The sequence below is a fragment of the Grammomys surdaster genome, unplaced genomic scaffold (genome assembly GCF_004785775.1).
Source record: "Grammomys surdaster isolate TR1022 unplaced genomic scaffold, NIH_TR_1.0 130, whole genome shotgun sequence".
Lineage (NCBI taxonomy): Eukaryota > Metazoa > Chordata > Mammalia > Rodentia > Muridae > Grammomys > Grammomys surdaster.
In genome coordinates this window covers 12,722,782-12,743,933 of record NW_021604588.1, presented here as the reverse complement: position 1 = coordinate 12,743,933, position 21,152 = coordinate 12,722,782, and the positions used below count along the sequence as shown (strand labels likewise).

Below are 21,152 nucleotides of genomic sequence, written 5' to 3'. Positions count from 1 at the left end.
GATGTTTTGGACAGAAGACCTCAGAAAGGCCGCGCGGGCTCCCTCAAGTGGAGAGTAAGATTGGTGTTATTGAGGTTGAGGGTGTGGAGATCCTAAGAAGGCTAAGTCAAGGGGATAGCTACCTGGGGCCTCGGGAGAAAGGACTAGTAGTCAGCATAAGGCTGGGTTCTATCACTAGAGGATGCACAGGACTGGAGACTTCTATCCTAGGAAGGGCTCTATTCACTGAGAGACAAAGCTCAGGATTAGAGCATAAACAGTGTTCTGGATGTTGGGACTTTCAGGTAAATGCTAGATCCATAGACCAGGAAAGGATCACCAGGTTGTTAAGACAATAACTATGCCAGCCTTTCAGGTGAATGGGTGTCCGTCCTTTTCTTCTTTTAACAGTTCTGATTTTTCTAATGCTTTCTGTAAACTGTGCCTCTTACACACAGACTGTGAAAGGCTTTATTTGATTTCCTACTTCAGCTTTCTAACCAGCTCTATTACGTCCCTTCTCCCTGCCTGTTGACAATACCTAGGGAGATGCTCAAAACAGCTCACTTCTGTCACTGAAATGTCCAGTCTCATCCCAGCTTGTGGTCCAGTCTCTTGATCTCACACTTTCATTACCATTGTTTGTTTGGGTCTTCCTTTCCTCTGCCCACTGGAGAACTGACTGAGAAAGTGAGCTTCATTCATTTCCTGCAGTTGAGATAAAATTCTCTGGTTAGACCAACTCGAAGGAGAAGGGTTAGTTTGGCTACATTTTAGGTTGTAGCCCATCATTGTGGGGAAGTCAAGGTAGGAAGCTGAAGCAGCCAGTCACATGGTAGTCAAGATTAAGCTCAGAAACCAGGGAATGGTGCTGCTCACAGTGGGCTAGGTCTTTCCACACAATTAACATAACCAAGACAATCTCCCTCACAGACAGGCCCATAGGCCAACCTGATCTAGACAATCCCTACTGAAACTCTCTTCCCAGGTGATTCTGATGAGACAGGCTGACTCCATGACAGGCTTCAGATTGGCAGGTCAGGAGATTAGGCCTAAAAACCTAGACTTTAGGCAGCTAGTCAGAAACTGCCCTGCTATCAGAAACTGCCCCACCACCTGGCCTAAAGCAAGGACAATAGGTCAGCAGTTTCCAGCCAGCCCCCCAACCCCCATAAGAGACTATCCTTAGAGATAGGATAAGACAAAGCCCATCTGCCCCAGAATTCCCCTATTGTGCTTTGTTTACATCAGGCCTGCAAGCTCACTTGAGTGTCTCACTATCTTGGTCATTGGAGACCCCAGCATGCTGGACTTCTGCAGAATAAAACACCCTTTATGTTTACATTCTATTTGAATCCGAGTGTCATTCTTCAGTGACTCATGGACCCTTACAATTGGGGGCTTATCTCAGATTCCCTAGAGATCCCCCCCAAAAATAGTGGAGTGGGTTTTTTTTTTCTGATCATAAAGAGATCAAGAGGGACAAAGCAGTCAACCAGCCAGAGGCAACAAAGGATGCTCTTCCAACCCTCTACCAGAATTTGTCCTCTCCTACAAATTTTTCTTTAATTCCTAGAATGGGACAGGCACACAGCACCCCACTGGGCTTGGTTCTGAGCTGAGTCACAGAAGACTCTGTCTGGTTGTTCATCCCCACAAACTACCCATCATTTGCAAGAATGAATGGCCCACCTATAAAGTAGGATGGCCTGAGGAGGGAACTTTTAATCTCCCCATCATTCACAAGGTGACAGTTTAGTCTATGAGGCCTGGGGCACCCAGACCAAGTGCTGTGGTTCTTGCAGTTCCCCATCCTTCTTCCTCTAAAGGAGGGTCAACCTCAGTCCCCTACCTTACTTCCCCCATTCAGCTCCCAATGAGACTCTCTGTCCCCTTTCTTTATGTTCCTGCTGCTGCTGCCCCTGTCCAAGTAACACAGATGGAGGGAGGAGTAGCCTCTGACTCTGAGAGACCCTAAGGGGTTTCTCCAAGTCCCACACCCTCCTTACAGTTTCCCCCTCTTACCTGGGGTCAAGGCTAGGCCAAGTTCCATTTTTTACCCACAGGAACATTCTTGAGTAAAAATTCTCAAAAAAAAAAAAAAAAGAAAAGAAAAGAAAAAACAAACAAAGAATGTCTTGACTGCTAGTCACCAACCCTCTGGAAAAGTCCCAGGTAGAGTTCAAATGCATGTCATGATCTGCCCATGCTTGCTAGCCAATAGATTTAAATTTCAATATGCTTAGCCAATAAGTTTGAACTATAACCTTGCTGATGTAACTTGTACCCCTAAAAAGTATAAAAACTGCTTGTAATAGCCATTTGGGGTTGCCTTCTAGTCACTCGCCTTAAGGGACTAGTTGAAGGTTGACCCCATGTGCCCGAAAATAAACCTCTTGCTCTTGCATCGATCTGCGTCTGGTGTCTCACTCTGGAGCATCTCAAAGTAAGTACCACTGACCGAGCATTGGGGTCTTACAACTCCACTTGGAATCCACCTCACACTAGGGTCAGTACTGCCCAGAGGGTCAACTCTACTATGGCCTTAACACTCCAGACTACAGGACTCCCAGATGCTCAGGGGAGGCTGTTCATGACATGTGTGTCATTTGCCAGTAATGATCCTCACAATTGGAAGTTGCAGGACTCCCCACTTTTAGAAAGACCATCAGCTCTCACAGGTCCTCTAGATTCAATCATGCTGATTCACTAGCCCACCTGGGACAACTGTCGGTGTAGGACTTTCGGGTCTCAGTTTGAACTTAAAATTGAAAGAACCCCACTGTTTCAGGACACATCCTGAGAGGGGCGCATTCCTTAGTCAGAGGACACTTGCTAGATTAACATTGAGAGGAAGAATGGAGAGGATGATTAACATTCCTCAGACCACAGGGAAGGGAACCCACCTGTGGGCTAGGAAGGCCCAGAACACACAGACACATTCCAGGAGAACCAAGATGAGAGGTAATCAGGAAACTGGGCCCTTAATGTAATAAACTTGGGCAAACGGAAGACACTCATTGTCATAATCTGAGTCACCTAGAGACTGGACCTGGGAAGGTCAGCCTTTGTGGTTTCACTCATGAACTCTGTATAAAAACTGTTCCCAACTTTGGCTCATGCATGGGAACCCCAGTGCATTGGTTCTTATTATCATCTTATCATCAATAAACCTCATGTTATTGCATTGAATCCTGTCCGTGAGTGTTTCTTGGAGAGCGTGTCCCCTGGTTTTGGATCTTAGAGTCCAACATCAGCAACTGCTCCAGGTCCTCTTCATGGCAGTGGAGAGAGGGGGAGATCTCAAGAGCTGCCCTGAAATTGGTTCTGGGAACAAATGGGCTGCCCACTCAAGATCAGGCTGGTATCTATGCAGTCTTGCCTTTAACTTGACCTAGCTGGGATTTTAACACTGCTGTTAAAGGTAAGGAGAAGCTCCAGGTCTACCACCAGATTCTGGTGCCACTCCCCCCCCCCCAGAGGCTGTCAGATGGTCCACAAATTATCTAAGATGAGCCAAGTGATGCCGGAGAGAAGGAGAGCCCCAGGGAATATCTAGACTTTTAGAAGCCTATAGGACTTATACAGCTTTTGACCCAGAAGCCATAGAGCACCAGTTAGCCAAGGCTAATGGGGCTTTTGTTAACCAAACTGCCCCTGACACCCATTGGAAGCTCTGAGTGGTTTTTCAGCCTGCCTCTGGCACCCAGAAGCCAGCCTTTATTTGCCTTTGAATGGCAAGGCTTGAAGTAAGACTTCAAGGGATACCTAACTTGGACATAGCTGTCTCAAGGATTCAAGAATTCACTCACCACCTTAGAGGAGGCATTGCATGAGGACTTAGGTGAATACCGGTGGGCCCACACCCAAATAACTGTGTTCCAGAATGTACTGTGAGCCTCGGACTTGGAGACATGCCAGGAGGCCACACAAGACCTGGGAGACATGCTGGGAGGCCACACAAGACCTGGGAGACATGCCGGGAGACCACACAAGACCTGCTACAGGAGCTGAGTCAACTTGGTTACCCAGTAGCTGCTAAGAAGGCCCAGCTTTGTCAACTTGAAGTCACCTATCTGGGTTATAAATTCAGGGGGGAGACAGCCAATGCATGCTGCTGGACACACTGGAAGCAAACTATTCTTAGCATCCCAGTTCCATCAACCCTAAGGCAAATACAGAAATTTCTGAGATCTCCCGGATTTTGTAGACTCTAGGTACCAAGGTTCACTGAGATAGGCAAACCATTATATGAGGCCATCAGAGGCCAAGAAGACAAAATAGAATGGACCCCTGAGATGGGCATGGCTTCTAAGACTCTAGGAAAAGCTTTATTGGAGGTGCCAGCCTTGGCCCTCCCAGATGTTCACAAATCTTTCCACCTATATGTAGATCTCAAACTTTGGGACCATGGAAAAGGTCTATGGCTTATTATCTAAGGAGCTGGAGCTGGTGGCCCAAGGGCAGCCAGCCTCCCTCTGAATCATAGCTGCCACTGCCCTACTAGTCAAAGATGCTGACAAAGTAACCACGGGGCAGGAACTTGTTTTTACCATCCCCCATACTATTGAGGGACCTTCAGGATCCACCCAGCCGGTGGCTGTCCAATGCCAGGCTGGTGCATTTTCAGGCTCTACTTTTGACTCTCCCTCACATAAGAGATAACCCACCATCTTCCCTAAACCCAGCCACCCTGCTACCTGATCCATCCTCACACATGCAGTATGATTGTGCTATAGTTCTGGGGCACATCCAGAGCATCATGCCAGACTTGACTGGCATACCCTGGCCAGACGTTGAACATATCTACTTCACGGATGAGAGCAGCTTCATCCAGAGTGGAAAGAGGTATGTTTGGGTGATGGCAATGGACTTAGACTCTGTTATTTGGGCAACTGTGTTGCTGCTGAGAACGTCAGTCCAGAAAGCTGAACTAAAGTCTCTAACCCAGGCTTTCAAACTGGCAAAAGGAGCCATAGCTAACATCTACACTGACAGCAGAGGGGATTATTGACTGCTGAAGGAAAAAAACATCAAAAATAAGAAAGGAATACTTGCTTTATTGGAGGCAGTATGGGTTCCTCTCAAAGTGGTCATAATTCATTGCTCTGGGTACCAGAAAAGGATATCAAAAATAGCCTGAGGGAACAGGCTAGCTGATAGAGCTGAAAGGGAGGCCACTCAAGCTTCCACTGTCAACATCCTACTGTTACAGGATACATGCTGCCTCCAGAGAATGCTTGGTGGGCTTGTACCTTGGGGCTTACTCCATGCGTTTATGGCCTGGTTGTAAAAACAACTGAGGAATTTTATGTTCTAGTACAGCTTGTACCCAGAATGACTTATTATTCTAGGGGGGGATGTCTTCAACCAGGTAGCACCTCCAATCAGGTTAAAAGAGTATCCATTTCCCCTGTGTTAGTAGGTTCTCTCCTTGACATAGGGCTGGCCAGAGCTGCTAGTGTAGGGGCCTCAGCTCTAATACTCCAAAACAAAAATTACAAGCCACTATGGACGGCATAGATGCAGATACACAGGAGATGGGAAAGTCCATCATGGCCCTTCAGGATTCCCTGTCCTCCCTGGCAGAAGTGGTCTCATAGAATAGGCCTAGACTTGCTGTTCCTCCAGCAGGGAGGGCTCTGTGCTGCCTTAGGTGAGGAATGTTGTTTCTATGTTGACCACTCAGGGATAGTCAAAGAACCCATGGCCTTAGTCAGAAAGAGACTACAAGACAGATCCTACTGCTGTTAGCTTTGACTTGTGGTCCCTACATAATCAATACTTTAGTCAGGTTTGTTAAGGAACAGATTTATTAAACATCTCAAGGAAATGAGATGGCCCAAAACTGAAGGGGGAATGATGATGAGACAGGCTGACTCCATGACAGGCTTCAAATTGGCAGTTTGGGAGATTAGTCCCCAAAACCCAGGCTTCAGGCAGCTGGTCAGAAAGTGCTCCACTATCAGAAATTGCCCTCCCTTCAGAAAGTGCCCCACCATCAGAAACTGCCACACCACCTGGCCTGCAGCAAGGGCAATGGGACAGTGTCATGTTGGCACCACCCATCACAGAAGGATGACAAGAAACTTTTTAAAGTGCATAGGTAGGTGATGACTTGTTCAGGAAGTCCCCCTCCTCCCAAACACCTTGCCATTGCCCACAGAGTAGGCAATACTTACACAGCATAGACTAGTGACATGTGCAATACTGCCCTCTTTCTAACCCCAAGGACCAATCCAAGATGGAGCCCTGTCCTTAGAGGCCTGAAGAATGATACCAGTCTCTATGCTTATAATAGTCCAACCCTTTTAAGCATTTCTTGCTGTCTGCTGTGTGCATGGGAGTCTGTTCCTGCTGTTTAGGGAGTAGCTAGCCAGGAAGGTCACACCTCAGCCTCCTCTTTTTATACAGGCAGGCATCCATTTAGAGAATATCTTCTCATATTTGGCTTGGGATAGGCTCACTCCACCCCCAAGAGGGACAGGAATAAAAGCCTAGCACTCTTCCCCCAGATAGCCTCCATTCTCTGGACATTTCCTTTTCCATGTCTGTGGATACAGGCTTGAGGAGAATCAGAAAAAAAAAAAAAAGGAGGAAGGGAAGGACAAAGGTGGTTGACCCTGAAAGATGCTTGAGATGTCTCCAGCCCAGCTCAGCCTCTGTCCCCGGCCCTGGACCACAGATCGCAGTGCTAGTCTATACCCAAATCCCCTCCTTCACATCCCAGAGAACTTCCCAGCTTCACAGTAACATACCACACACTCCAAGCAGTGCCAATATCATATTTATTATTTTCTTTTCCATTTGTTTGCTTTCCATGGCAAGTGAAAAAATAATTTAAACCAATTATATGTACAGAGGCTTGGCTACTCTTCCCAAGAACTGCCAGAAAGACCTCAGCCCCTTAAATAGCAAAGAAGGGTTACCTTTAACAGCCATACAAAACTCCACCTAGAAAAGTCTCATGTGTAGAAAGGTTGTCTTTATTACAAGCATCACATTTTGAGGACAGGAAGGGAGGTCAGAGTGGGAGATGGGGGCAGTGTGCAGGGTAGGGCCACACACACACCAGCCCAGGGGTCACCCTGGGTGGGGAAGCTACAGCTGAGGAGATTCAGGTGATCTGCAGTGGGGTCTCCAACATCTCCATGAGGAAGGTGTCAATGGGGGTGTCCCCAATGAGCTTGAAGAAGAAGAGGTGTTCCAGGCATTTCAAGCCGATGGAGCGCAGAGCTGGTAGGCGCAGCAGAAGCTTGGCAAACCTGTAGGGAAGCCAAGGGGCACTGTGACCAGGGAATGGCAAGAAGACACCGACTGTCAGTGGTGGAGACTGATGGGTTTCCCCCAAGCTTCAACAGAAACGCCTGGGAACAGAGATGAAGGAGCTGGAGGACTGCTTCTAGAAACTTCTGAAACCAGCTAGAGAGCTGGTTCATGTTAAAAGAAGAGCCAGGACCCCACAGCATGTTGGCAGTCTTGGATTTTATAACATGTTCCAGAATTGTTCTCAGCGCCCCACCAATCATTATGGCTGACATTGCCTGCCTCGCCAGCCATTTCCCTGCATTCCTCGGGGTCTGCCAAGATTAGTAGTGGGAGCCTTGGAACAGGATGTGACACATGAGGTGTGCTGTTCTCAGGACAGCTATCAGCACTAGATGGATAGAAGTGCTGTGTACCAGGCATGACCTGAGACACTGATTCTCCTCTCAGTCTAGATGGTCTCTTTAGACTGTGTGACCTTGGTCTGCTTCCAAAACCAAGTTCTCGATTAAAATTAAACGGTCACTACGAATTTCTATGACCAGCTTCCACCTCTGAGCTTCTCTTTAGGTTGTGATGAGGGAGGGAGAGAGACTAGTAGTCGGCTTCTCAGAAGCCTGTCTGTTTGGGGAGAAAATACACATCCGCTCATACACACTGATCGCATATCGTCACACACCCGAGACTCACACATGAGCTGTTCCCATTACTCTCACACATGCGCATAGTCTCTCCTCCACGTTCACCTCCTCCCTCTTGTGGTTTGAGGTTGGAGTATCCCCATAGGAGCACGGAGGCTCTGTATGCTCCTGTATTTACGCTGGTCCCCAGCTGGTGGCGCTGTTTGGAAAGGTTGCGGAAATTTTGGGAGTTGGGGCCTCACTAGGTGAAATGAGTCCCTAAGGGCAGGACTTGGGGTTTTAGAGTCCCTCATTTGCTCTCTGCTCCCTGAGTGTGGTATGATGTCACCACCTGCCTCCTGCTCCTGCTTCTCTGCCATGATAGACGATATCCCTCAGGAACTGTAAGCCAAGATAAATCCTTTCTCCCCTAAGTTGCTTTTGTCAGAGTATTTTATCACAGCAACAAAAAGCCTCAACAGGGGCTTGTGTACCCCACTTACACACGGATACTTACAAACATACATCTGCATACACACATTTTTGCATATGCACATTCACACTCAGGCTGCCATACATACAGTCTCGTGTGTGTGTGTGTGTGTGTGTGTGCAAACCTTCTTACTCTCACATGTATACACACTTTAACATTTGTCTGTACTTTCTATAATGGGGATGCTCACTGTGAGAAGGGAGAAATAGGCACAGGAAGAGTTTATGTGGCATCTGTACAGCCCATCAGGTCCCTTGATTTGAAACATGCTTTGATTTGCCTATGTGACCTCGATTTTTCATTTCAAGGAGGTTTTTGAACTGGAATATCAATGTTCCTTAGAAATGTGCATACTTCTATATTCATGTCATATGATGTTTAAAAATACAGCACCAAGAGCTAAGGAAATACCTCTGTCAGGAAACTATTTGCCATATAAGCATAAGGACCTGAGTAAAAGACAGGAGCGTCTCTGGGGCTAACTCGGCATCTGGCCCTACACAGTCTGTAAGTTCTACACCAGTGACCTCCCCCTTCTCTCTCACATGCACACATAAACACACACACACACACATACTTACTTATGAAATGACATCTGAGATTGACATCTAGCCTCCAAATGTACACATATGCACATCCAGACACACAAATGCTCCTATACCAACATACACCCAAGTAAGACAAAAATAATTAAAATGTGTCAATATATGCATAGATATATATTAAACATAAATCATTATATATGCATAATAATATAATATAAAACAAATTGGCACCTGACAAAGAGCTTTCCCTTTAAAGTGCAGAGTTAGACTGAGATCAATTCTGGCATCTTATAAAACTGTCAGTGCTTTTTAGTGCCTATATACTGTTGGCACTGAGTTTGGGAACTAAGACCAAGGCGAATGGAATGAACCCATGCATCAGTAGATGCTGTCACTGCATTCCTGGCTGGTATGTCAGGATCTAGATGGCCTTTATAGGGGCTTACTGTGTGTGTAAGATGTGTCGGAGTTCTGTACCCAGCATTGATTTCTGCTTCTAACTTTCTCAAAGAACTTGGTCCCTACAGGGTGTACTGCTAAGTCCTAACCACAAAGTGGCAGCACTCCACCACTGTGTAAAATGCCTTGTCTGGGCTGTGCCAGCGTGCAAGACAGACTACGCCAAGTTAGTTACCTGCTTAACTAAGCCAAGTGACTCACTCCCCTCATGCACCTGCCAAGCTTCCTGTGAGCTCATACAGAGATCAACCTTTGTCCAAGGTATGCCAGGACAGAAGACACCACCTCTGCCACCTCCCTAAATTCACAGATGAGAGCTGACTTTTCTCCCCAGCATCTAGAGCGGCAGCCAGTCCAGATCCCTTTGGGAGGGGGGGGTCATATATCAGATATTTACATTATGATTCATAACAGTAACAAAAATTACAGTTATAGAGTAGCAACAAAATCACTTTGTGGTTGGGGATCACTACAACACGTGAAACTGTATTAAAGGATCTCAGCACTAGGAAGGTTGAGAACCACTGGTTTAGAGGTAGCCATGCCCTTGGCAGTCTCTTTCAGGAAAAGCATCAGTTCTACAGTTTTTAAAATGATATTTAGAGGGCCTGGAGAGAGGGCTCAGAAGAGTGCTGAATTCTCTTCCAAAGGACAGGGGTTCAATTCCTAGCACACACATGGCAGCTCACAACTATCTGTTACCCCAAGATCTGACACCCTTGGACATACAGGCAAGCAAAACATCAATGAACATAGAATAAAAATAAATTATTTTAAAAAATGATATTTAGAAACAACCTAGATGCCAGCCACAGGGCAATGACCAAGCACCTGAAAATGTAGGCACATTGCAAAACTATGATAAAACCGTGGGAAATGACAATTTTTTTGTTTTCAATAATCTAATTTTTTAAAATCCCTAGAATGGCCAAATGAGGAAAACTAATGCAACAAACAATACAATGTAACTTCTGTAGATACTATCTCTATGTATGTCCACGTGGAACCGTGTGGACACTGGAACAAGCCATACCCAAAATATTTACAATGAAATTTTATTACCTGATTTTCACAAACATTGCTTCTAATAAAGCTGTTGATGCTGTTGTAATTTGGAAGAAAGAGAATCGCGTTATTGTGGGATGTGCTTTTATCTTAATTATTAATAGCAATGCCCAGTGTTCGCTCCAGAAAGGAGACAGTATAGAGTACAGGAGAACAGGTCTAATAGTACCTGAAGACTAGAAGCTTTGGTATAAAATGCCCTGCTCAGAACTTCCTGTTCATGTGATTTGACCAGGACTTATAATTGGCAAAGACAGTGCCAGATCACTTCCAATCACCAGGATATGGTCCCTTTGATCTCTCCACCGGCTGGTGAAGAACAGGCTACCAAGTGGCCACTGAGTTCCACTGTTTTTTTCTTCTTTGACATTCCACAGCTGGCTAGATCACAGGGCTAAGTTTTGTTCAATAAAAGTAAGAGGATGGAGAACCTCTCAGGATCCATTTCTCATCCACACAGGCCCTCTCCTGCTCCTCTTCCTCCCCTCCCCCATCACCTGTGGCTCTGGGGGATTAATGGAGTCACAAGGAGGAAGGAGTCTGGGTCTTTGAGTGCTGGTAGGGAAGACAGCTGCTTCTGTGTGCTGAGTGCCCACCTAGATTGAAGACTGAGAAAGGAAACTTTCACTGGGTTAAGTTACTGGCTTAGTTACCAGTTAACTGGTCACACTGCTTCACTTGTAATAATACAGTAATCTGATTATTAACTGAGCTACCCACTTGATTTCTTCACGACCTCTGACAAAATATAGTTTAGTCTCTGCTGAACACTTGGTAGACATCAGTGTACGATCTAGGATGAACAGAAATTTGACTTCACAGAGCAGTACGTCACTAGCGTGTGTCGGGAGCAGGTAAGCAATTAATTGTAAAGACAAAATTAATGTCTTAGGCTTCTATTTCATTTGTTTTCTATGGGATGTGGGGGTCACAGTTTCTCATTTTAGTCAATCCGTAGAAAGGGTAGCTCTTTCCCTTACCATGCTTTGCAGAAAACTTTAAAAGGTTTGTTTTGACTAAACAGTAATACTGTAGATAGTACAAGGCCCCACCCAGATGGCTGCCTGGGGACCAGCATCTCTCAGGTCTCAGAGCCTGTGTGCTCCATGAGAGTCACCATGGGATAGCGGGTGTGAGAGACCTGCTGTCTTCATAGAGTCGTGGGTGCTCGTCTTGTCTCTACCAGCCACCAGCTTTGTGATCTTGATTAAGTGACTTGTCCTTTCTGAACCTCTGTAGATGGAGATCACACTCCCATACAGATCCATTCATTTCCTTTTTCATCCAGCATTTAAGGATATGTGTCCTGGTCTCCCTCCCCATCTGCAAGAAAATCTGTCCCAGTTCCCTGTGTGCTTTCCTGAAATTGAAGATACCACCAAACCTGTACATAGATAGATACCGAAAACGTATGCACATGTGCATATACATTGATAGACCAATGGTAAATTAAATTCATAAATTAGACACACGGTGAGAGATAAAATAACAGAAGCAAAACACAACCATCATATCACACACGGTAATAAAAACTACTGAAAGGTCATTGATTCACTTCTGGAATTTCCCATTTAATGTTGATGTTTTCAAACTATGCTTGACTGCTGGTAACTAAACAGCAAAAAAAAAAGCAAACCCACAGGCAGATTGGGCAAGATGCTATTCTATCAGCAGCCACTGCTTTAAATACTAATGCTCTCGGGAGATGAATGTTGACCTAGACAGACACGACCTTGACCTCACCGAGGCTTTAATCTATGGTGCTGATGTCAGCCCAGTAAGGAGATGCTCAGTCAGTGAGGGTGGGGATTTGTGCTGCTGTTAACACTGCGTTCCCTCATCTCTCTCACCTGCCTGGCTGTTCCGGATACTTCTGCTTGGTATAGGCCTCCAGGGTGGCATAAACTTTCTCTCGAAGAGTCTCCACCTCAGAGGGGTTGGACAAACCCTTGGCATCTGCAAAGAGCAATGGATTTAATTTCTGGTTAATGTCTCAGCAGGACACCCTCCTCCAGACAGTGCCATACTGGCCACCTCCCTTAGAGTTAGGAGAGACACATGGAACTCACGCATGGGGACAGCTGGGAAGTAAGCAGATCACCTGTGTGAGGTGGCTGCCCTTCCTGTGAATAGTTTTCCTAACAAACTCAGTCTGAAGGATTTTAAATTGTCAATAGTGCAACAAACCCTCTGCTGACCTAAGGAGAGATTAATTTTAATCCAGGCCTGTCTCAAAAAGCCATATCCACACCCTCACGAGACGCTTTCTACACGTCAAGCGTGGCTAAGCGTTGAAATGGAGCATGAAAGCAAAACCTACACACGGCCTGCATCAGAGCTACACCAGTCTTAGACCTAAGGGGTGCATGTACGTCATGTCAAACTACAGAAGACCGAACGTACACAGCAGCATTTGACAAAGCTGGCCACTTCCTCCTCTTAAAGTGCTCTGCTCCTGGGCCTCCAAGATGTCGCTCCCTTCCCACTGACCGCATACTAGGCTCCTTTGAGAATTCTTCTTTCTCCCACCAGCCTGATGTCTCATCAGGTTCACGGCTGCCTCCCAATCCAGGCAGAGGAAGGTAGCTCTCACCTAATGTATCTTTGGTCCTGCCTTCTCTTGGATGTCTGTGGTCCATTCCCAAGTTTAACCCACTCACTCTTAGAACATGCTTCCCCCAGAGTTTTACAGCCAGTTAAGATACTGGTGGCTCATTCTTCCATATCCTACATCCAGTTCACTAGAAGATCTCAGCTACCTCATTATCCATCTCATTGCCCTTAACCAGTGAAACTCCACAGCCAGTTAAGATACTGAGGGCTCTGGAGAGGCAGTGAAGAGAAGCCTCTACACTCTGACAGATTCTGGGCTCAGCCTGCTTTGTCCTCTGCTGAGCTTGGAGGTGGGAGAGAGGCAGAGCAAATCAGAACCTGAGAGGTCAACCTCAAGAGAGGGCTGACCCCCACACAGTGGCTGGAGACAAACAGACATCACCTGGGTTGAACAGCACGATGGCCCGTAGGCACCCCAGCTCTGACTTATCCATCTGCATGTCTTTCATCTTGGACACCAACTCTGTGAGGACTCTGTTCACAGGAAGCAAGGACAGGGAGGGAGAAAAGGGTTGAGTTCGTGATCGTGGATCAATAAAATAAATTCCACCAGTACTTGTGATGGCCCTATTCAGGTTTTAGATGCTGCTGTGGGTATCAAGGTACAGGGATGAAGACGACGAAGTCCCTCATCCTAAAGATTACAGTGGAGAGGAAGAAACTGATGGGGAACCGACCAGCTACAGTGAAAAACTGGCTCTGGGACTCACCAGGAAGGAAGGGATAGCCTCCCAGCAGGGAGCAGAAAGGCATCTTGAATGAGTTGGAAATGAGAAATGCAGCAGGGAAAGCCAGCCCAGGGCACTGTACACTAGAAGAACCCAGAGAAGGCAGTCCAGGTAACCAGGACACTGTACAGTAGAAGAACCCAGGGAAGGCAGTCCAGGTAATGGGCAAACATCTCCAGGAACCCTGAAAGTGTTTGAGGACAGCATGGAAAGGGCGAGGAAGGTCAACACATCTAAACTGAGCATGCATGTCCCTCAAAAACAGACTATTTATGGAGGAGCCCTGGGTCCTGGAGCTCAAGAGAGACTTTTCATTATCAGTAACTCATTCCTTTAGCCCCAAGTCACAGATCTACCTATTACTTTAATTATTTTATTTACTATATATCATATATATTATGTGTATGCTTTCTATTACTATTTACTTCATTTTAAACATGCTTTATATTATATACATTATATATACACACTATATTATATTTAGATTTTTATTTATTTTTTAAATGTACTTTAGTATATTTAAAAGAGTGAATCTCTATATGGTATTATTTCCTGACTTAGTTTGCTCTTGCTGTAGCATAGAGATCTGGGGTCCAGAGAGAAAGGGTCCAAAACATTGTTAGCCCAAACCACCAAGCCTCCTGAAGATGGATCTTGACCCTTTCTCCATCCCTGGCCCCTATGATACAGTGTCCACACCCCCCACCCTGCATCTTTAGTAGCTGGTGCCAGTGGTCCACTCAACTAGAAAGCATGAGGGTAGCAAGTCCTTCCATCTGCCAGGCAATGATGCTGGCCTCTGACTGGCTCTATTTTATGACCGTCACCTTTGCCAAACTCCCTCTCTCAATCTCCAGATTTATATTTTCATGTGCTTAATCATCTCTGGAAACCAGGCTCACACCTATAATCCCAGCACTCGAGAAGCTGAGGCAGGAGGATTATCACAAGCTTGAGTCTAGCCTGAACTATAGAATGAGACATTTGTCTGAGTACAAAAAAGTCAATGATTTTGATATGGTCATGTGCACCTGTTAGGGCTGCCTACTGCACATCAGAATTACACAGAGGGAACGGGAGGAGAAGAAGAGAGAGACGTGTGTATACCCGTGTGTGCACATGCACACCAGCTGTAAATCATGGAAACAGAAGGGAATCACAACCTGTCAAAGATGGAGCCCACACCCGCACTGTGAGCACTGCTCCTGTGGACGTGGAGGCCTGTGGCCAGCAGGATGCCATCCTGGACAGAAACCGAGCGGTGGGAGAAGGAGGCAATCAGCAATTCATTCCACCCTGTGAGCACAGAGAGGAGACCTTGTAGGGAGAGCAACCGCAGTCCTACCTCCTGGATAGCCGTGTAATGCATGGCTTATCATCCCATGTAATGAAAACAGAAATGAAAATCCTGGGAGGTCACAGCCCAGCCCAAGGTGACACATATAACTAGCAACAAAAGCAAGGATACGGCTCTAGTTTCCTGACTCCGTGGCTCTGAATGTGACCCTGAAGTTTCTTAGATGCAGCCTAGAAGGACAGCTTGAGAATCAGCAAATATGAACCAAAGCTTTACCGACAATAGTCACTGTTAACAGAATGATGGATCCAGTGACTGTAGCTTATAATCTCCACCTCAGGACCTGACAACCTAGTTGTACTTCTTTAGTGTGACCTATAACAGCAGCACAGTATGTAGCTTTCGGTGGACACCCAGTGATCACTTGTCATCCAACAGGGATGAGTGGAGTGGATCGCTGTCCAGTGCTCAGTCAGTCCTGATGAAACCTCCCTGATTGGCTCTGTGTCAAAGAGGCATGGCAGATGTCAACAGACTGCAGTGTCCCTGATATAGGACACAAGACTATAGCACAAGGAATCTTAAAATGGAAGAAGCCTTGAACTCCAGCTAACGTAGGCCTAGGCAGAAATTTCTAGCTTTCTCTCTCTCTCTCTCTCTCTCTCTCTCTCTCTCTCTCTCTCTCTCTGTGTGTGTGTGTGTGTGTGTGTGTGTGTGTGTGCATGTGTGTGCACATGTGGATGTGCATGTGTGGAGGCCAGAGGAGGACAGTTAGCATTCTTCTCTCTTATTCTTAGGACTAAGGGTCCCTCATTGAACCTACAGCTCGCTGACTTTCAGCTAGGCTGACTGGACAGCAAACTGTCAAAATTCTCCCCTCTCCATGCCACTCCTAACCCCAAGAGCTTGGGTGGTCAGCACACACAACCCCATCCAACTTTTCTGTTCACACGTATTGAGGATCCTATCTGTTCCTTACATTTGTACAGCAAACACTTTTTACCTGCCTTGCCATCTCCCCAGCCCCCAAATCGCCAAGCTTTCTTATTTCACCTTGGAAGTAGAAACATCTCTGTTTGTTTGTCTTATCATAGTAGTAAGATGATGTTTCAAATTATCCCCAATAAAGTGATTTATGTGCCTTTAAAATTAAATGTAAATTATAAAATTACAGAAACATTTGCATGGGGGCAGGGGGAGTCCTACTTCCTCCACGGATGGGGTTTCATCTGGGAATGGAAGTCCTGGGGGAGAACTATTTAAATTTACCAGTCTATAAAGGAAATATAATGAAGGCCAGGCACAGTGGAGCACACATTTAATTCCAGTGCTTGGGAGGCAGTGGCAGGTGCATCTCTGTGAATTTGAGTCCAGCCTGGTCTACATAGTGAACTAAAGAAAAACATAGCAATTGCAAGTTGTTCCTTCTGAGGTCCCACAAGTCATTTCAAAATAGCAGTCTAGGGGATTGTCTCAGGACAAGAAGAAGCCCATGTCTTACCTGCCCGGAGCAGAATGACCTGGTCCTCCAAGGTGAGGTCTGAGAAGTGGGGGATGCGTTTGGCCCACTCAACAAGGGTGAAGAGCTGCTTGTCCGCAGCATGGCATATATTGGTAACAGGGTCGTTGGTCTGAAAAAGGAACAACTTTCTATGAGGCCCTCGGACTCTAAATTCCCCTCTGTCGCCTCCAGTCCCACCCAAGAAACTGAAGCTGGAAGGAAATCTAAGACAGCATACTGAGTTCTCCATGTTCATGTCACCGTAGGATTCTGTCTTTGGTTCCACAGCAAGTTCAGCTTCTAGAATCCTCTCCACAGGCATGTCTTCGTGGCCACTACTGGCACCTTCTGCCTCACTCTCTGCTCGCTCCCGGCTCCTCTGCCTTTCTTCTTGCACAGCTGGCATGGGGCGAGACCCACAGATGTCACAGAGTGTCAAGGACCAGTGTGGGGCAGATACCTACCTAAGCCTTGAGTGTCTCCTATATATAGTGAGAAACTCACCATGATATGGAACCAGGAACACTACAATACTGACAGACAGCAAAATGAAGACAGTGGAACTCTTTCCTTGTTGATGTAGAGATGGGGTCTTTAGTTATATTGTTTCCAATGTGTTGTCAAGCCCCTCTTAATCTTGCTATTTTAGCTTCATGAAGCTCCAATCCCACCTTTCTTTGAAGGAGCTAACATCTCCTTGCTATGCCCCGTGTCTGTCATCCTTCCTATACTGATGCCTCGGATAGGCTGTGAGCATGCAATGGTTAAGGAGCAAGCCCATTACAGTAAAAACTGCCCTTGTCAGATCCCATGCATCTGCCTTGGCATTCACGTCCCATTAGGTAGGCCCCCTGTTTCATCAGCTTGAACACAACATCACCTGATCCAACTTGTCAGGGAAAATCTTCCGGGAGCCAGCTGTGGGGATTTAGTAAGTGAAGGGGTGGAGGGATGTCACCTAGAAGACATTTCAGAATGTGCACTGATTTCATGGGTGGGGGAGGGCGCACAGGCAAAGCTGTAGGCTGGAGTTCCTACACCCCTCCCCCAAACTTGGGTTTTCATCAAAGTCATATCAGGATGCGACACTGACCTCACACCCCAACACTGCCATCTCGAGAAGAGTTTTGGTTGGGTTCCTTCCTATCTGTCTAGAAGGCTGCTATTTCCAGTTTAGTCTCAGCATCAATGAGCAGAATTCAATACTGGAAGATAGTTTGCATCCCCCAAAGAGCAAATACCACTCTAACTTGGTAAAGCCCCTTCACAAGTAGCCTCTTCTTCAGGACTCTCCCTCCCTGCTCCCAGCCCACCTGTTGAGGAGCCCTTATCCTCTGAGGGGACTGACACCCACAGAGGCTGTCTAAAGGGCTGGAGCCGGGTGCTGCACACTGAGTCTCTCTTGTGAATGATGAGACTGGTTTCTCAAGGCTAAGCAGAGGAGAGATCTCAAAACTACCACCAATACTCCGTACCACGTAGAGATGGTGTTATGTGGCCACGAGAGACAGAAAAAGTATAGAGAAGAAGGAGAAAGGGAAAAGGGATGAGAGGTAAGAAAACAAGGAAGTGAGATGAGGAAACAGAACAGAGGGGAGAAAAGGTGAAAAGAGAGAGCAACACACTTCAGATCCAAAGAGCTCTTTTCTGAATGGAGCTGTGCCACATGCCTGCAGATGTCTGAGGATCTATCAGTCAGCCTTGGTTTCCTTGTCCATGGGGCTGAAATGGCAATAACTGACTGAGATGGGTTTGTGGGAATTACCACACCAACTTTAAAATTTTCAACAGAATATCTCTTTCCTCTTTCCCTGTGTCTTCTTGCCCTGTCGGCTTGTGTCTCTCCCCTGGTCTTCCTATCTGGCCCTTCCCCCGCTCCCCCACTTCTCTGTTTCTCCTCCTTTCTCATTCTTTTTCAGTTCACTCCGTCAGTCTCTGTTCAGTGACAACCCGTGAAAACTATGGTGCATATTTTTCTCTCCGTTGGATTTTTCTGCCTGAGGCTCAATGTTCTTTCCCCTTTCCTTAAGAAATCAATATTCTCTATTTGTCCTGATTTAAAACAATAACAATAACAAAGCAGAAGAAGCAAAATGAGTCATGTTCTTCCCATGATCCTCAGTCAGTTCTCCTAACCGGCTTGTAACACTCCGAGAAATAACCTTGACACTTCAAAGGGATCCCTTGGCTTCAGGCTGTCATGTTCCATCCCCATTTCTCCATTAACTGAGTTAAGAACTGACTACTCACTGGGCAGTGGTGACGCATGCCTTTAATCCCAGCACTTGGAAGGCAGAGGCAGGCAGATTTCTGAGTTCGAGGTCAGACTGGTCTACAGAGTGAGTTCCAGGAAAGCCAGGGCTATAGAGAGAAACCCTGTCTCGAAAAACAAAGAAACAAACAAACAAACAAACACCCCCAACAACAACAAAACCAAAAGAGCTGGCTACTCTTTCTTCCCATTAGTACTAAAACCTTTTTTCTTATTATAAAAGAAGCAACATATGGTTGTTGGAGGATATTCTACGTGGCAGATATCCTCAGCGCCTGTTACAACATACATGGCAATATATCTGGGACACTAGCCCATCTAAAATAGACTCCAGCCTTTTGGGCTTCCATCCATCCACTTAGTAACTAGTTATCATGGATCTTCGGGTTCTCCAGAAGCCAACATTAACAAAGCACTTTCTGAGTCAGAGGGTGTGTTTTATACTCAGTACTCTACATAGATTATTGTATCTCATCTAACCCTTCCCTAAACTCTCAGGGATCGGGGGTGGGTACAATGAGCCACAGAGAAACTAGATATCCTGTCTGAAGACAAAAGCTAAGAAGTGCTTGTACCAGCATAGGAACCCAGGCTGACTGTCTCCACAGCCCACTTGAGGACCCTCCACATGGCCCCCAGGGCACTAGAACAGGCTAAACTTGCAGGACAGAGGAGCATCTATACCTTATACAACCTGGAAACTACAGCAAAGATATTTTTTCCTTTCTTTTAGTGAGATCTGAATGCTTGGTGGGGGAGTGGTTTCACTCAACATCTTGTTCACACTGTGTTTTCCCAAGGAATGCCACAGAGAGGCAAGGTCGAGGCAGGGAGGCAGTGTGGGATGCCCCTTGGCTCTCAGGGTCTTTTTGCTGTCTGTGAACTGGTTCCCGTTGGCTGGGTGATTCTGAATGTACCCTTCTCCTGTCATGTGTCCTTATTGATGGTACTCCTTCTAAGCATGGGCTCAAGAGCTTGTATTTTTATTGGTTCTTCCTGGCAGACCTCCTCCATCTCACCACAAAAAGTGTGGAATGAGCTCTCTCAGTGAGCAGTCCCAACCTGCAAGGGGAGGACATTCTTCCTGCACAACAGCTAAGATCCCCCACTCACACCAGGCACATTCACGAAACCCTCTGCTTAATGACCTGCCCACTTCAATTTATTTGTGTTACTTAGTGGAATGACTTTCGATCTTTTAAAGCAAGAACAAGAAGGAAAAGGCACTTTCAGATTTGTTACTCTCTGACACAAGGATAGCCCACTAACACTATAAATTAAAAGATGAAGCCTGGTGACACTCAGGGACTGAGAAGGCCCTTCTGTCAGACCTGTAGATGCCAATAATCCAAAAAGACAGAGGAATACGCCAACATGGGAGGATTTGTAGCAGGCCAGGGTTCTAAATCCCAGATGGCAACAACAAACCTGCAGCTTTCCTTCCAGAGACCTAAGATTAGAGCAAGAAGCCAGCTCCACCTTGAAGGTCAGTCTGATGCTCCCTAGGTGCAGCATAGCACAAGACCACTGAAACCTCCAAGACCCGCTGACCATTTACTGAAAGAAAAAATGAAGAGGGCCCTACGTGGGTGCCTGTCCTTGGGATCCCAGAGAAGAGAGATAATGGAGGAAGAGCTGGCTCTTGCTCTCTGAGCTCTAGAGGCAAGCCTTGAGAAGTTGTGGTCCCTAAGACTCGACTCAACTTCTGCATTAACCTTCTCCCTCCCAGAGTGGAGTGCAGCCTGGGTCTGTCTGGTGCTTCTGTCTTTGTAGCTCTTTGCATGCAACCTGCTCTACTTGAGTAGAGTGGAACAGTGGGGCACCTCACCTTCCCTCTTCATGCCCATGACCAGGCACTTCTGGTAGCGACAGTACTGGCAGCGGTTGCGCTGGCGCTTGTCGATGAGACAATCTTTGTTATCCCGACATGTGTAGATGAGGTCTTTCCTTATGGTTCTCTTGAAGAAGCCTTTGCAGCCCTCACAGCTGTACACACCGTAGTGCTTTCCTGGTTACGAAAGAGAACAACCCATAGACTGCTCCTGGATTTATTCAGAATTTTTTCACCACAAAGAAGTCCATGACCATCCCCCTAAGGAAACAGCCATATCCCCTAAAAACAAATAACAACTCCCAAAGAAGCTGGATCACGGAATCCAAAGTAAGAGTAAATGACTTTAGTGTCTTCCTTTTGTACCCCCAACTCCAGACAGCATCATTGGAAAAATGCTGGCCTCAGATTTTATTGACATTTATTTAATCAAAGCAACTCTTAGATGTTGATAAGGAAATATCCCACCTCAGGTCAATATTT

The 21,152-nt window shown here is 46.3% G+C and overlaps 1 protein-coding gene across 3 annotated transcripts in view; it reads right to left on the bottom strand.

Annotated features, from left to right (window-relative positions):
- Positions 1-6,748: 6,748 nt before the first annotated feature.
- Positions 6,749-21,152, bottom strand: part of Rxrg (retinoid X receptor gamma) — a 41,699-nt gene continuing 27,295 nt past the window's right edge. Inside the window, exons 3-9 of one of the 3 annotated variants that reach the window (XM_028758754.1) lie at positions 20,667-20,846; positions 16,805-16,965; positions 16,567-16,696; positions 14,932-15,064; positions 13,423-13,514; positions 12,278-12,383; positions 6,749-7,244 (exon numbers count right to left, since the gene is read on the bottom strand). In XM_028758754.1, the coding sequence (XP_028614587.1) occupies positions 7,097-7,244; positions 12,278-12,383; positions 13,423-13,514; positions 14,932-15,064; positions 16,567-16,696; positions 16,805-16,965; positions 20,667-20,846 (950 nt within the window). In that variant the 3' untranslated portion in view covers positions 6,749-7,096. Of the gene's footprint in view, positions 7,245-12,277; positions 12,384-13,422; positions 13,515-14,931; positions 15,065-16,566; positions 16,966-20,666; positions 20,847-21,152 lie in introns of all 3 variants that reach the window. The other 2 variants (XM_028758739.1, XM_028758747.1) reach the window with 2 other exon arrangements.